At 47.2% G+C, this 17249-nt stretch overlaps 1 protein-coding gene across 1 annotated transcript in view; it reads right to left on the bottom strand.

The window, feature by feature from the left end:
* The window catches only part of adgrd1 (adhesion G protein-coupled receptor D1), a 200578-nt gene that overhangs the window by 84570 nt on the left and 98759 nt on the right, over positions 1 to 17249 (bottom strand). The window contains exon 10 of the mRNA XM_063073236.1: positions 8934 to 9075. Coding sequence (XP_062929306.1) covers positions 8934 to 9075 — 142 coding nt within the window. The remainder of the gene's footprint in view (positions 1 to 8933; positions 9076 to 17249) is intronic.

The following is a 17249-nucleotide window of genomic DNA, read 5'->3' as shown; positions in this document are numbered from 1 at the left end:
TTTGTCAGGACTGATCGTTTCCACGGATGCTGCCCCGACCTGCTGAGTTCCTCCAGCGTCATGAAAAATAATTCTGGGATTGAAAGGGTTATCATATGAGAAGCAATTGAAGGCTGTGGGTCTGTACTCACTGAATTCAGAAGAATGAGGGGGATCTCATAAAATGTTGAAATGCTTTGACAGAGTGGATGTGGAGAGGATGTTTCCTACAGTGGGTGAGTCTTAGAATAGAGGAGCGTCCTTTTACAACAGAGATAAAGAGGAATGTTTTTAGCCAGAGAGTGGTGAATCTGTGGAATTCATTGCCACAGGCGGCTGTGAGAGGCCGAGTCATTGGGTATATTTAAGGCAGAGGTTGATAGATTCTTGGTTAATCGGACATGAAAGGATAAGGGGAGAAGGCAGGAAATTGGAGCTGAGAGGGAAAATGAATCAGCCATGATGAAATGGTGGAGCTAATTCTGCTGCTATATCTTATGGCCTTACCCAAAATGCCACTTTTAGGGAACCAAGTACTTGTACTCCTAGGCCCCTGGGTTAGAAGACATTCAAACCCCCCTCCCTCAATACTTCTACAGCCAATCAGATTGGATTAGGCCTGGATAAAGAGCCTGTTTTATGAGGAAAGGTTGAGCAAGCTGGGGCTTTTCACTGTGGAGGGGAAAAGGTGACTTGATAAAGGTGTGTAAGATGATAAAGTGAACCTTATCTCAAGGCAAAAATATTTCATACAAGACGGCATAATTTTCAGGTGACTGGGAAAATATAGGGGGGATGTCAAAGGTCATTCGTTTTTTACACACAGAGAGTGGTGGGAGCACGGAATTCTTATAAAGAATCTATAAACCTCTTCTTTAAATATACCCAATGACTTGGCCTCCACAGCCACCTGTGACAATGAATTCCACAAATTGACCACTTTCTGGCTAAAGAAATTCTTCCTCATCTTGAAATGGATGTCTCTCTATTCTGAGGCTGTGTCCTCTGGTCTTAGGCTCCTTCACCATAGAAAACATCTTCTCCACATCCAATCTACCAAGGCCGTTTAACATATGATAGGTTTCAGTGAGATCCTCCTCATTCTTCTGAATTCCAGTGAATACAGGCCCGGAGCCATCAAACGTTCCTCATATGACAAGCCATCAATTCTGGAATCATTTTTGTGAACCACTTTTGAACTCTCTCCAAAGTCAGCACATACATTCTTAGATAAGGGGCCCAAAACTGCTCACAATACTCCTCGTGGTCTGACAAATGTATTATGAAGCCGTAGCACTGCATTCTCACTTTTATATTTTAGTCCTGCTGAAATGAATGCTAATATCACATTTGCCTTCCTCGCCACCGACTCAACCTGCAAATTAAGCTTTCGGAAATCCTGCACAAAGACTCCCAAGTCCCTTTGCACCTCAGATTGTTGAATTTTCTCTCCGTTTAGAAAACAGTCTATGGCTTTATTCCTTCTACAAAAGTGCATGACCGTACTGTTCTCTACACTGTATTCCATCTGCCACTTCTTGCCTCTTCTTCTAATCTGTCTAAGTCCTTCTCCAACTCCCCGCTTCCTCGGAACTGCCTGCCCCTCCACTTATCTTCTTATTGTCCACAAACCTGGCCACAAAGCCATCAATTCTGTCATCCAAATCTCTGACAAAGTAGCAAGCCCAGTACAGATCTCTGTGGAACACCACTGGCCACTGGCAGCCAACCAGGAAAGGACCCCTTTCTTCCCACTCTTTGCCTCCTGCCAGTCAGCTAATCTTGTATCTAAATGGAGAGTTATGTGGGAGGGACAGGTTAGATTAATCTTAGAGGAGGTTAAAAGGCACGTCACGAGTTGAATGACCTGTACTGTACTGTGCAAGTGTCATCAATCTTCCACTGCCAACATGGCATGCCCACACCTCACTAACCCTAACCTTTGGAACGTCGGAGGGAACTGACGCACCCAGAAGAAAACCATACAGTTACAGGGAGAAGATAGAAACTCCATACGGACAGCAGCGGGAATTGAACCCGGGGCACTGCTGCTGTCATAGTTTTACGCTAACCACTACGCGCCCTTGCCGTCCGTTCCATTCTGTGTCTGAATTAGAATCAGAATCACGTTTAACATCACCAGCATGTGTTGTAAAATTTCATATCTCATGGCTATCTGGACTATTCTTTCTCTCACCCTGTCTCTTGCAAAAATGCCATCCCCTTCTCGCAATTCCTCCGTCTCCGCCGCATCTGCTCTCAGGATGAGGCTTTTCATTCCAGGACGAGGGAGATGTCCTCCTTTTTTAAAGAAAGGGGCTTCCCTTCCTCCACTATCAACTCTGCTCTCAAACGCATCTCCCCCATTTCACACACATCTGCTCTCACTCCATCCTCCCGCCACCCCACTAGGAATAGGGTTCCCCTGGTCCTCACCTACCACCTCACCAGCCTCCGGGTCCAACATATTATTCTCCATAACTTCCGTCACCTCCAACGGGATCCCACCACTAAGCACATCTTTCCCTCCCCGCCTCTCTCTGCCTTCCGCAGGGATCACTCCCTACGCGACTCCCTTGTCCATTCGTTCCCCCCCATCCCTCCCCACTGATCTCCCTCCTGGCACTTATCCTTGTAAGCGGAACAAGTGCTACACATGCCCTTACACTTCCTCCCTTACCACCATTCAGGGCCCCAGACAGTCCTTCCAGGTGAGGCGACACTTCACCTGTGAGTCGGCTGGGGTGATATACTGCGTCCGGTGCTCCTGATGTGGCCTTCTATATATTGGTGAGACCCGACGCAGACTGGGAGATCATTTTGCTGAATACCTATGCTCTGTCCACCAGAGAAAGCAGGATCTCCCAGTGGCCACACATTTTAATTCCACATCCTATTCCCATTCTGATATGTCTATCCACGGCCTCCTCTACTGTAAAGATGAAGCCACACTCAGGTTGGAGGAACAGCACCTTATATTCCGTCTGGGTAGTCTCCAACCTGCTGGCATGAACATCGACTTCTCAAACTTCCGCTAATGCCCCACCTCCCCCTCGTACCCCATCCGTTATTTATTTATATACACACATTCTTTCTCTCTCTCTCCTTTTTCTCCCTCTGTCCCTCTGACTATACCCCTTGCCCATCCTCTGGGTTCCCCCACCCTTTTCCTTCTCCCTGGGCCTCCTGTCCCATGATCCTCTCGTATCCCTTTTGCCAATCGCCTGTCCAGCTCTTGGCTCCATCCCTCCCCCTCCTGTCTTCTCCTATCATTTTGGATCTCCCCCTCCCCCTCCCACTTTCAAATCTCTTACTAGCTCTTCCTTCAGTTAGTCCTGACGAAGGGTCTCAGCCTGAAACGTCAACTGCACCTCTTCCTACAGATGCTGCTTGGCCTGCTGCGTTCACCAGCAACTTTGATGTATGTTGCTTGAATTTCCAGCATCTGCAGAATTCCTCGTGTTTGTGTTGTGAAATTTGTTGTTTTGCAGTAGCAGTACATTGCAACACATAATAATAAAACTATAAATTACAATAAGAATATATATATAAAGATACATTAAATAAGTACTGTGAAGAGAGGGAGAGAGAGAAAAAACTAGTGAGGTAGTGTTCATGGGTTCAGTGTCCATTCAGAAATCTGATGGCAGAGGGGAAGAAGCTGTTCCTGAATTGTTGAGTGTGTGTCTTCAGGCTCCTATACCTCCTCCCTGATGGTAGCAATGAGAAGGGGGCATGTCCTGGGTGATGGGGGTCCTTAATGATGGATGCTGTCTTTTTGAGGCATCGCTCCTTGAAGATGCCCTCGATGTTGGGAGGATGGTGCCCATGATGGAGTTGGTTGAGTTTACAATTCTCCGCAGCTTTTTCCGATTCTGTGTGGTAGCCCTCCCCTCCATACCAGATGGTGATGCAGACAGTTAGAACGTTCTCCAAGATACATCTGTAAAAATTGCAAGCGTTTTTGGTGTCATAGCAAATCTCCTCAAACTCTGAATGAAGCATAGCTGCTGTTGTGCCTTCTTTGTAATTACATCAATATGTTGGGTCCAGGGTGGATCTTCAGAGTTGCTGACACCCAGGAACTTGGAACTGCTCACCCTTCCCACTTCTGACCGTACGACGAAGACAGGTGTATTTTCTCTCGACTTCCCCTACCTGAAATCCACCATCAATTCCTTGGTCTTCCTGACGACGGGTGCAAGGTTGTTGTTGCGACACCTCTTACAGTAACTAGCTGAAGCAAGAAACAAAGAATGCCTGTGGATAACTTGCAGCGTGTGAGAGAGAGTTTCTGCCAACTCTTCAGTGAGATCACAAGAGTGAAATGCCAGACCCGCAGCCTCCCTGAAAACGAACCTCCTATTAACTGCAGCCTGCGCCAAATTAAAAATCTCCTCCAACACTTACAGCCCGGGCAGCAGACACACTGCCTCACAGATTCCTGTCTGCAAATTGCATTTGTGCATCTCTCGCCAAGGCAAAACAAAACTTCAAATCAAGCAGCTGCGCTATTTCTACAACCATTGCTCGAAGGCTCAGATTAATTAAATTAAAATCTTTGGCCTTTAAAAGTATCCAATAAATGGTCTCAGTGGTTGATGTCAGCAACCGAAGAATGAATTCTCCAAAGACTAAGCAGAGAACAATTTTGTACCGAGAGCCTAGTCCTGCGCCGTCTACACTCTGAATCCATCATTAAGGACCCCCATCACCCAGGACATCAAGGACGAAGTACAGAAGCCTGAAGACACATACTCAATGATTCAGGAACAGCTTCTTCCCCTCTGCCATCAGATTTCTAAACAGACATTGAACCCATGAACACTACTTCAGTGCTTTTCTAAAATTCCCTTTCTGCACAACTTATTGAATTTATATATATTCACAGTCTATATATTTCTTATAAACCCAAGAGATTCTGCAGATGCTGGAAATCCAGAGCAACACACACAAAATGCTGGAGGAACTCAGCAGGTCAGGCAGCATCTATGAAGTTTCGGGCTGAGGACTTTCTTCAGGACTGGAAAGGAAGGAGAAGATGACAGAATGAAAAGATGGGGGGAGAGGGGAAGGAAAGGAGGACAAGCTTGAAGGTGATAGATGAAGCTAGGTGGGTGGGAGGGGCTGGAGAAGGAGAGGCCAGCAGAGAGACACACACAAAATTACAATAACTTCTCCTTGTAATTTATAATTTTTTTTGCTATTTATCGCAGTGTACTGCTGCACGAAAAAACAAATTTCACAACATATTCTGGTGATATTAAACCTGATTCTGGTTTATTTATTTCGATCAGGGGTTCCCACCCTGGGACCACAGACCCCTCGGTTAACAGTAGTGGTCCGTGGCATAAAAGAAGTTGGGCACCTCTGACATAGAAATACTTTATGAAACAGGCCTCTCCGGCCCTTCGAGCCATGACACCCAGCAACCCACCAGTTTAACCCTAGTCCAAACACGGGACAATTTAAAATAACCAATTTAGCTAATAACTGGTACGTCCTTGGGCTGTGGGATGAAATCCAGAGAAAATTCACACGCACTTGGGAAGGACGGACATTCTTCCTTTCAGAAGATGTCAGAACTGAACTCTGAACTCCAACGCACTAAACAAGATGGCGTCGCACTCACCACTACGCTTAAGCATCCATGAATGGACAACACCTGGGCCTCCATCATAGCACAATGCATGAACAGGAAAATTCAGGGTAGTCAGCTCAGTGGGATAACAGGCTGCAAGACTGGCGAAAGCTGGGGTTCCCAACCTGGGTCCATGTAACCCTTGCTTAATGGCGTTGGCACGTGGCATAAAAAAAACTGGAAACTCCTGTATTTTGTGTGAATGTTGTCTGTACAAACGATGCATATCTCTGTACTGCACTGTGCAGAAGTCTTAGGCGTATAAACAGTATAGAGCTAGAGCGTCCAAGACTTTTGCACAGTACAGTATTTGTCATTGTGGAGCGGAGAGCGAGTTTGTAAATCCGGGGAGAGCAAAGTACGGTGGGAATGGCAAGAGTGGAGTGCCAGGGGACATAGGGGTGTGGGGCAGGTGGTGGAGAACGAGTGCCAGGGGCAGGAGGGTGAGTGGTATGGATGCAACTTATTTATGATAATATTTCATCTTCTGTGCTGTGTGTGATATATACAGTGGGGGTACACCATTGTCCAGAGGAATGTTGTAGTGTTTGTTGTATATACTGTATGTAGTGAGAGCACACTGTTATCCGGAGGAACGTTGTTTTGTTTGTTGTATACACTGTATGTCGTGAGGGTACACCATTGTCCCTGTGGTAACTTGGCCTCATTCACACTGGAAAGCCATCAAGGAGGTGGGCTGATATTTTAAATAAACACAAATAAGGTCAGAATTTGTTTCAGACAAGCATGGCCTGAGACACGCTGTGTTGGCGGCAATTGTGACACTCTCTCTCTCGCTCTCACAAGCACCAAGTTTCTGCCAATAGTTTCCCTACGACGAGGCGGGGGGTGGTCCTTGGGAGAACCAGCACTCACAGACACAGCTTCAAGCTCCACCGAACCACAGTGCCCTTTCAAAGCATCCCTTCCTGTGACAACGAACCCAGACCCAGTGTCAGTGCTGCACAGGCAGGCTCCTCACAGCTGTTAGGATTCCCCTGCCATTCATTCCCAGACTCATCACCGGCAGCCTATTTAAACCCAGCCCACCTCCACAGCCCTTGTTCCCCCAATGAACCAGCCAGCCTCATCCAGTTGCTCCTAAACTTCAGTTGCCTTTTCGTGCCTGTTCTCTCTTGTGGCTTGTTATTTTGCAGTTTATTATTAAAGTTATTGCTCACCCCACAAATCGTCTCTGCTGCCCTGAATTTGGGTCAAGTCTCCTCTGCATTTCCTGACATGCATTCCGGTATTGTTTAACCTTGTTCTACCCGAATGCACTCTGCAACGCTCTGATCCGTATGAGCACTGCGTGAGACAAGCTGTTCACTGTTTCTTGGTGCGTGTGACATTTCCTGACACCCAGGATCTGCCCACTGGAGATGTGGTCACTCTCCTGGAGTGGCATTGGAAAGATGGTGGACACAGCAAGCTCCCACGGACTATGTCACGTGGAGGAGGACGAGGGGTGACTTGATAGAGATGCACAAGTTGACAAGAGGCATAGATCGAGTGGATAGCCAGAGACTTTTCTGCCAGGGTGGAAATGGCTAATACAAGAAGGTGATTGGAGGAAAGTTTCAGGGAAATCCAGAACAACACACACAGAATGCTGGAGGAACTCAGCAGGTCAGGGAGCACCTCCAGGAATGAATGAACAGTCGATGTTTTAGGCCGAGACCCTTCTTCAGAATTGAGACTAGAAGGGGAAGATGCCAGAATAAAATGTGAGGGGAGGGAAAGGTGATAGGTCACGTCACGTGGGTGAGAAAGGTCAAGAGCTGGAGAAGAAGGAACCCGATAGGAGGGAAGGGTGGACCATGGGAGAAAGGGAAGGTGGAGGGGACCCAGTGAGAAGTAATAGGCAGGTGAGAAGAAGTGAAAAGTCCAGAGTGGGGAATAGAGGAAGGGGAAACTTGTTCACTGGAACGAGATATCAAAATTAAGTTTTGTCTTACAGAGTTTTTGTTTTTTTTTGTTTTGGTGCGTGGAATACCCTGCCAGGAGTGGTGGTAGAGAGAAATACATTAGGAGCATTTAAGAGCCTCTTAGACAAGTACATGGATGAAAGAAAACTGGTAGGCTATGTGGGAAGGAAGGGTCAGATTGATCTTGGAGAAGGTTGAATGGTCAGCACAATATTGTGGGCCGAATGGCCTGTACTGTGCTGTCCTGTTCTATATAAAGTTGTGCTAAACTAATTAAACTAGTAATTAACCACCTAACTCAACTAATCCCTCCCGCCTACAACGTCCATATCATTCCCTTTTCTGCCCGTTTATTGTACATACAAGGTAGAAGCAGAACTCCACACTGCTCACATGGAACATGAAGGTTGACACTGCAAAAGTTTGACCACCCTCTGTGTCTGCACAGTGCATGCGGGGTAGAGATGGGGTGGGGGAGTAGATAAGAACCCTGAAAAATCTGGAGCAACACTCTCCTCTCCTCTCCTATCAGATTCCTTCTTCTTCAGCCCTTTGCTTTTACCACCAATCACCTCCCAGCTTCCTACTTCTCCCCCTCCTACCTGGCTTCACCTGTTTCCTTGTAGCTTGTCTTCCTTCACCTCCCCCCACCCTTTTATTCTGGCATTTTCCCCCTTATTTTCCAGTCCTGAAGAAGGATCTTGGCCCAAAACGTTGACTGTTTATTCCTCTTCATAGATGCTGCCTGACCTGCAGAGTTCCTCCAGCACTGTGTGTGTTTCTCTAGTTTTCCGGCATCTGTAGAATCTCCTGTGTCAATGACTCTTCTAGATTCTCTTTCCCTCTTCTGCTGTTCCCCACTTACCTCTTCTCTTCACCTGCCTATCACCTCCCCCAGTGCCCCTCTTTCTTTCTCTCATGGTCCACTCTCCTCTCCTATCAGATTCCTTTATCTCCAGCCCTTAACCTTTCCCACCCCCCATGATCTCACCCATCACTTTCTAGCCTGTCCTCCTTCTCCTCCCCCCACCTTTTTATTCTGGCATCTTCCCCCTTCCTTTCCAGTCCTGAAGAAGGATCTAGACCCAAAATGTTGACTGTTTGTTCATTTCCATAGGCACTGCCCGACCTGCTGAGTTCCTCCAGCATTTTGTGAGTGTTGCTCTAGATTTCCAGCTTCTGCAGAATCTCATGTATTTACAAAGATTTTGGTATTTGTTCTCCATCTCGCCGCTGTCTGAAAACAATTGAATCTGCCGCAGTGCAGCGCCAAGGTTCCAGGCTGGCCCACGGTACCCTGCACGGTCAATGTCCACCAGGAGTTCTGACCCCTCCTCATGCCAACAGCCCACCCTCCACCTCACCCCACGGCCCCAGCACCTTACCAGGATGTGGGTCAGACTGATGGTGGTGAGCGGCGAGCCTGACAGATTGTGGGAGAGTGAGGGAGGGGGTTCGATCTTCAGCGAGATGATGTGACTGGTCACCACAACTGGGTGGTCTTTGTAGATGGCGGCTTCACTGATCCTGACAGGGAGGAGACGGAATGGTCAAAGGATTTTCAGTCACTAAACCAAATGCACAAATAAGAAATAAGACCATAGGAGCAGAATTAGGCTATTCGGCCCATTGAGTCTCCTATGCCATTCCACTTATTATCTTTCTCAACGTATTCTCCTCCCTTCTCCTTTGATGTCCTTACTAATAAAGAGCCGTATCAATCTCCGCTTTAAATATACTCAGTGATTTGGCCTCCAAAGCTGCCTGTGACAACGAATTCCACAGATTCACCACTCCCTGGCTAAAGAAATTCCTCCTCATCTCCACTCTGCATGGACATCCCTCTGTTCTGAGGCTGTGTCCTCTGGTCCTAGATTCCCCCACCATAGGAAACATCCTATCCACATCCACTCGAGCTAAGCCTTTCAATGTTTGATACGTTTCAATGAGATTCCACCCCCCTCCCATTGTTATTATCTCCAGCAAGTACAGGCCCAGAGCCATCAAATACTCCTCATATGTTAACTCTTTCATTGCCGTGATCTTCTTGTGAACCTCCTCTGGACTCTCTTCAAAGCCACCACATCTTTTCTTAGCTAAGGGACCCAAAATTGCTCACAATACTCCAAGTGCAGTCTGACCAATGCCTTATGAAGCCTCAGACTCTAATCCAAATGATCATCTTTAATATTTCCTGGAATTGGGCTCTCAGTGGCAGGTTAAAATTTATTGCTGACTGCCAATTCCCCATGAGAAGGTGGGGATGAGTCCCTTCCAGAAACACTACAGTCCTTCAGGAAGAACTGCAAAGTGTCCGCATGATGCTGTTGGCCAGAGGGACTCGGCTGATAATGGCGTGTGTTCGATCAAAGTTTAGTTCTTGGGCATAGCCTTGCATAAAACATGACCACAAACACCAGTGAACAATCAGTAAACCCTGAACTCGGGTGGTGTCTAAGGAGGCAGGGTCAGAACCACCTCTGGCTAGAAATGTTGATGCTTTTTCAGAATCAGATTTAATGTAACTGACATATATCGTAAAAGGGTGATGGGCTGGAGATCTGACTCTGCCAAAGGAGGTGCTCCTTCCCTCTGTTAGTCTGTTAGCCTGCAGGTCACCCTTGGGCAAGATGTTGCCCCTATTTAGCCCATAACGAACATAACAAACGAGCAAACGATGTGGTGAAACTTGTTGTTTTGCTCAGCGCAATACATAATGAAAACTATCATTGACAATAAGTATATACGGTATATTTGAAAATTACATAAACAGTGCCAAAAGGCAGCAAAAATATAATGAAGTAACGTTCATGGTTTCATGGATATTCAGAAATCAGGTGGCAGAGGGGAAGAATCTGAATTTGAATTTGAATTGAATTGACTTTATTTCTTGCATCCTTCACATACGTGAGGAGCAAAAATCTTTATGTTACCTCTCTGTCTAAATGTGCCAGTGCAATCATAGTAATTTATAATAAATAGAACAGTCAATGTAATATAGAGTACACTCAAATCAGCATGAGTTAATCAGTCTGATGGCCTGGTGGAAGAAGCTGTCCCGGAGCCTGCTGGTCCTGGCTTTTATGCTGTGGTACCGTTTCCTGGATGGCAGCAGCTGGAACAGTTTGTGGTTGGGGTGACTCAGGTCCCCAATGATCCTACATGCCCTTTTTCACACACCTGTCCTTGTAAATGTCCTGAATCATGGGAAGTTCACAACTACAGATGCGCTGGGCTGTCCGCACCACCCTCTGCAGAGTCCTGCGATTGAGGGAGGTACAGTTCCCATACCAGCTGTACATGAAAAGTTGAGTGCATGTCTTCAGGCTCCTGTACCTCCTCCCCGATAGTAGCAATGTGAAGAGGGCATGTCCTGGGTGATGGGGGTCCTTAATGATGGATGCTGCCTATTTGAGCCATCACCTTTTAAAGATCTCCTTGATGCTGGGGAGGCTGGTGCCCCTGATAAAACTGACTGAGTTTACAACATTCTGCAACTTTTTCCGATCCTAAGTGGCCTCTTGCTGGTCAGCTGGGGGAAATCAGCAGATCGAGCAGCACCGTTGTGGGCACGGTGCGGGGGGGGGTGTGGAGGGAGGAGCTGTCTACATTTCAGGTTGAAACTTTGCATCAGGAGGTAACAACACACAAAGAGCTGGAGCAGGAAATCAACAGGTCAGTCAGCATCCGCGGGGGCAAATGAACCATCAACATTTCTGGTCCTTTTATAAAGGGTTCTCCCCTCAAAACTTCAGCTGTCCATTTCCCTCCACAGATCCGCCCAACGCGCTGAATTCCTACAGCATTTTGTGTGTTGCTCTGGCAGCCAACATCTGCACTCTCCTTGTTCCAATCTGCCGATAGTTTCTCATTCCAGATTCCAACATCTGTCGTCCCTGGCCTCCTGTGAATGTCAAAGGTCATTTGTATTGTCACATGTACCAAGATGCAGTGCAAATATTCTTGATTGTTTAATGCCATTTCCAGTTCGTTCATTGGTTATGTGCCTCGTCTGATGTGGGCGATCATGGTCTTATCCACGGCCATGATTGTTCTTGGCAAAGCTTTCTACAGAACTAGTTTGCCATTGCCTTCTTCTGGGCAGTCTTTACAAGACGGGTGACCCCAGCCATTATCAATACTCTTCAGAGATTGTCTGCCTGGTGTCAGTGGTCACATGACCAGGACTTGTGATCTGCACCAGCTGCTCCCATGGTCACCTGACCCTGATCCAGGGGACGGGGGGCTAAGCAGGTGCTACACCTTGCCCCAGGGTGACCTGCAGGCTAGTGGAGAGAAGGAGTGCCTTTGGTAGAGACATATCTCCACTCCACCACCCATTGCAATACATAGTAATAAAAATCTATAAATTAAAATAAATATAAATAAAATAAATAAATACACATTGCATAAGAGATGGAAACAAAAAAAGTAGAGGTAGAGTTCATGGGTTCAATGTCCATTCAGAAATCTGATGGTAGAGGGGAACAAGCTGTTCCTGAATAGCTGAATGTGTGTCTTCAGGCTCCTCCCTGATGGTGGCAATCAGAAGAGGACATGTCCTGGCTGAGGGGGTCCTGATCTCAGGCATTGTGTGCATGGCGTTTGCACGATTCCCTGTTACTGTGTAGGTTTCCTCGCAGGTGTCCGGTTCCCTCCTGCAGTGCAAAGACGTACGGGATGGTGTGTCAGTCTGCCACAGTAAAATTCGTGTGGGTGAAAGGAGAAACTAGCCTTGTACAGGGGGACAGATTACCGGGACATTAGTGTGGGATTGCACTGAATCATGAATCAGGTTTATTACCACATATTTCATGAAAACAGTTGTTTCCCGGCTGCAGAACAGTGCAAAGATCTAAAATTACTATAAGTTACAAAGAAAAATGTGAATAACGACTTAATGTCCATGAGTGTGGGAAAATAGTGCAAAAAGAGAGGAAAAAGTAGTGAGGTAGTGTTCATGGATTCAATGTCCATTCAGAAATCTGATGGCAGAGGGGAAGAAGCTGTTCCTGAATCATTGAGTGTGTGTCTTCAGGCTCCTGTACCTCCTTCCTGATGGTAGCAATGAGGAGAGGGCATGTCCTGGGTGTTGGACACCACATTCTTGAGGAATCCACTTTCGAAGATTAACTCGATGGCAGACATCTTCCACCGCTCTGAATCTGCCTCCACAGAGGCTGCCCGAGCCCTGGCCTCTCTGACTGATTCGTTCAGATTGTATTCATCACGAGGTCTAGTATAACTCAGCGTGTGTCTGAACTCACTGGGCTCGACTGGCTAAGAGCAGATTTCCTGCACCACACAGTCTCTATTTTCGTGGCACAGTTACTGAGGTGAGATTCAATTCCAGATTTATTTAAGTTCAATTCCCCGGCTGGGAGCTGATAATTATTCCCAGCCTGGAGCGCAGTGCTGCCAAGTCCTGCTATTTTGAACAAAATGTACAAATAACCTGAGATCGCTATCCCTCTCACAGTGCCATTCAATTTATACTAAGTGTCCCTCCAGGTCTCTGCCTGAGCACACCTTTGGTTTCAGTTACATTCCCCGGCGTTCTGAAGTACTTGATGCTATCTCACTAAAATAGAAACTGCCTGACACACAGGCAGACACCGGTCTAACATCATAGGGGTTATCAAGATACAAGATTGTTCAGCGTCGTTGCCCGCACACGAGTGCAAAGGGGAATGAAATAGTTGTTACTCTGGATCCAATGCAGCACTTAAAAAAACACAATAAGATAAAGAGCAATTTTTTAAAACATCAATAAATATAAATACAGAAGATAGCTTATATACATAGTATGCCCATAAAGTGACGCTCGGCACAGGAGTGTCTGGATATAAGGTGACTCTAACAGGAGAAGATGAGGTAGTGGTAGTTGGGGGTGTGGAGGGCTGGGGTAGTCGGTGGAGGTGTTGATGGTAGCACCACAACGCCTTATGTGCAGTCATTTCCCACCACTGCCTGTAAGGGTTTTGTATGTTCTCCCTGTGACCGTGTGGGTTTCCTCCGAGTGCCTCATTGTAGGTTGTTAATTGCCCGGCGATCAGGCGGGGGTTAAATCAGGGGATTGCTGGACAGAGCAGATCGGAAGTCCAGAAGGGGCTGCTCGGCACTGTGTCTCAGTCAATCGGCCAGCCTCACTGCTTGGGGGAAAGTAACTGCTTTTGAGTCTGGTGGTCCTGGTACGGATGCTACGTAGCCTCCTCCCTGACGGGAGTGGGACAGACAGTCCGTGAGCAGGCTGGGCGGGATCCTTCACGATGTCACTGGCCCTATTCCGGCACCTTTTCTAGACATACGTCCGTGACGTTTTTATTTTAAAGTCAACAGGGACGTTGTCCCGAAGGAGAGCCTAAATCACGCAAACAGCAAGACAACAGCGAGAAACATACAGAATATTTAACGTCAAACTGCAGAGTCCTCGAAGCAGTGTAGGAGTGTTCAGTTTAGTTCGAGTTAGCCCCGTGTCGTTCACTGCGGGCCAGCCCGCCCCGATCAAACTCACGCAAAATAGCAACAAAAAAAGGAGCAACCAGAGACAGATATAACTAGTCGTCTGAAAACGAGTCCAATCCGCAAACTGCGCCTATCAAACCTTGCCCAAGACCCAAGACTCCTGCAGTGAGGAGAAGGAAGAGGGAGACCAGTCAGACACGGGTAGACGGCGCTGAACACCCATCTGCTCGCCTTCCGCTCTCGTCCTCGTCCATTTCAGTCTTGCTCAACACTTCAGTCGGCGAGTGATAGGCCCGATCATGGGTTTGCACTCTGTCTCTAGGATGCACCCTCTGCCCTCAGCCTCACTGAGTTCCCCCAGAGACAGCAAAAGCTCAGTCGGCCCAAAAACACATTGAAATGTAAATTACAGGCTCCGATCACACACAGATTAGTGGTGAAACTATATTTAAAAGGAGAAAAAAAAAACAAACACAGGAAAGCCTGCATATGCCTGAAATCCAAAGTAACATGCCCAAAATCCTGGAGAAACTCAGCAGGTCAGGCAGCATCTATGGAGAGGAATAAACAGTCGACTTTTCGGGCCGAGGCCGCTTTTCAGGACTGAACATGAAAGGGGAAGATGCCAGAATTAGAAGGAAGAGGGAGGGGAAGGAAGTCAAGTGGGTGGGAAAGGTCAAGGGCAGGAGAGGAAAGCGTCTGAAACGAGCGGAGAGTGGACCATAGGAGAAAGGGAAGGAGGAGGAGACCCAGAGGGAAGTAATCAGGAGGTGGGAAGAAGTAAAAGTTCAGAGTAGGGATGAGGAGGTGGGGGATTTTTGTTTACGGGAAGAAGAAATCGATATTCATGCCATCAGGTTGGAGCCACCCAGGTGGCATACAAGGTGTTGCTCCTCCACCCTGAGGGTGGCCTCATCTTGGCACAAGAGGAGGCCGAGGACCGACACGTTGGAACGGGAGTGGGAATGGGAATTAAAATGTTTGGTCACCGGGAACTCCCGCTTGTGGTGGATGGAGCAGAGGTGCTCAACGGAGCGGTGGGGGGGGGGTCTCACCAGTGTAGAGGAAGCCACATCAGGAGCACGGGACACAATAGACGACCCCAGCAGAATCACAGGTGAAGAGTTGCCTCACCTGGAAGGGCTGTTTGAGACCCTGAATGGAGGTGAGGGAGGAGATGTATGGAAAGATGTGGCACTTAGGCCACTTGCAGGGATGAGTACCAGGAGAAGAAGTAGTTTCGTGAACTGACTGTAGGACATCACCACCAACTTGCTGATATTAGCAGGTACCCACAAACATCCACGTATTAAGGATCAGAGAGATCTTGGAGTCCGAGTGCATAGGACACTCAAAGTTGCTGCGCAGGTTGACTCTGTGGTTAAGAAGGCATACAGTGCATTGGCCTTCATCAATCATGGGATTGAGTTTAAGAGCCGAGAGGTAATGTTGCAGCTATATAGGACCCTGGTCAGACCCCGCTTGGAGTACTGTGCTCAGTTCTGGTCACCTCACTACAGGAAGGATGTGGAAACCATAGAAAGGGTGCAGAGGAGATTTACATAGAAACATAGAAACATAGAAAATAGGTGCAGGAGTAGGCCATTCGGCCCTTCGAGCCTGCACCGCCATTTATTATGATCATGGCTGATCATCCAACTCAGAACCCAGCCTTCCCTCCATACCCCCTGACCCCTGTAGCCACAAGGGCCATATCTAACTTCCTTTTAAACATAGCTAATGAACTGGCCTCAACAGTTTGCTGTGGCAGAGAATTCCACAGATTCACCACTCTCTGTGTGAAGAAGTTTTTCCTAATCTCGGTCCTAAAAGGCTTCCCCTCTATCCTCAAACTGTGACCCCTCGTTCTGGACCTCCCCAACATCGGGAACAATCTTCCCGCATCTAGCCTGTCCAATCCCTTTAGGATCTTATACTTTTCAATCAGATCCCCCCTCAATCTTCTAAATTCCAACGAGTACAAGCCCAGTTCATCCAGTCTTTCTTCATATGAAAGACCTGCCATCCCAGGAATCAATCTGGTGAACCTTCTTTGTACTCCCTCTATGGCAAAGATGTCTTTCCTCAGATTAGGGGACCAAAACTGCACACAATACTCCAGGTGTGGTCTCACTAAGGCCTTGTACAACTGCAGTAGTACCTCCCTGCTCCTGTACTCGAATCCTCTCGCTATAAATGCCAGCATACCGTTCGCCTTTTTCACCGCCTGCTGTACCTGCATGCCCACTTTCAATGACTGGTGTATAATGACACCCAGGTCTCGTTGCACCTCCCCTTTTCCTAATCGGCCACCATTCAGATAATAATCTGTTTTCCTATTTTTGCCACCAAAGTGGATAACTTCACATTTATCCACATTAAATTGCATCTGCCATGAGTTTGCCCACTCACCCAACCTATCCAAGTCACCCTGCATCCTCTTAGCATCCTCCTCACTGCTAACACTGCCACCCAGCTTCGTGTCATCCGCAAACTTGGAGATGCTGCATTTAATTCCCTCATCCAAGTCATTAATATATATTGTAAACAACTGGGGTCCCAGCACTGAGCCTTGCGGTACCCCACTAGTCACCGCCTGCCATTCTGAAAAGGTCCCGTTTATTCCCACTCTTTGCTTCCTGTCTGCTAACCAATTCTCCACCCACACCAATACCTTACCCCCAATACCGTGTGCTTTAAGTTTGCACACTAATCTCCTGTGTGGGACCTTGTCAAAAGCCTTTTGAAAATCCAAATATACCACATCCACTGGTTCTCCCCTATCCACTCTACTAGTTACATCCTCAAAAAATTCTATGAGATTCGTCAGACATGATTTTCCTTTCACAAATCCATGCTGACTTTGTCCGATCATTTCACCGCTTTCCAAATGTGCTGTTATCTCATCCTTGATAACTGACTCCAGCAGTTTCCCCACCACCGACGTTAGGCTAACCGGCCTATAATTCCCCGGTTTCTCTCTCCCTCCTTTTTTAAAAAGTGGGGTTACATTAGCCACCCTCCAATCCTCAGGAACTAGTCCAGAATCTAACGAGTTTTGAAAAATTATCACTAAAGCATCCACTATTTCTTGGGCTACTTCCTTAAGCACTCTGGGATGCAGACCATCTGGCCCTGGGGATTTATCTGCCTTCAATCCCTTCAATTTACCTAACACCACTTCCCTACTAACATGTATTTCGCTCAGTTCCTCCATCTCACTGGACCCTCTGTCC

Source organism: Mobula hypostoma, chromosome 21 (assembly GCF_963921235.1).
Source record: "Mobula hypostoma chromosome 21, sMobHyp1.1, whole genome shotgun sequence".
NCBI classification, from domain to species: Eukaryota; Metazoa; Chordata; class Chondrichthyes; order Myliobatiformes; family Myliobatidae; genus Mobula; species Mobula hypostoma.
The sequence above is the reverse complement of the archived record's forward strand: the minus strand, read 5'-3'. Positions and strand labels throughout refer to the sequence as shown.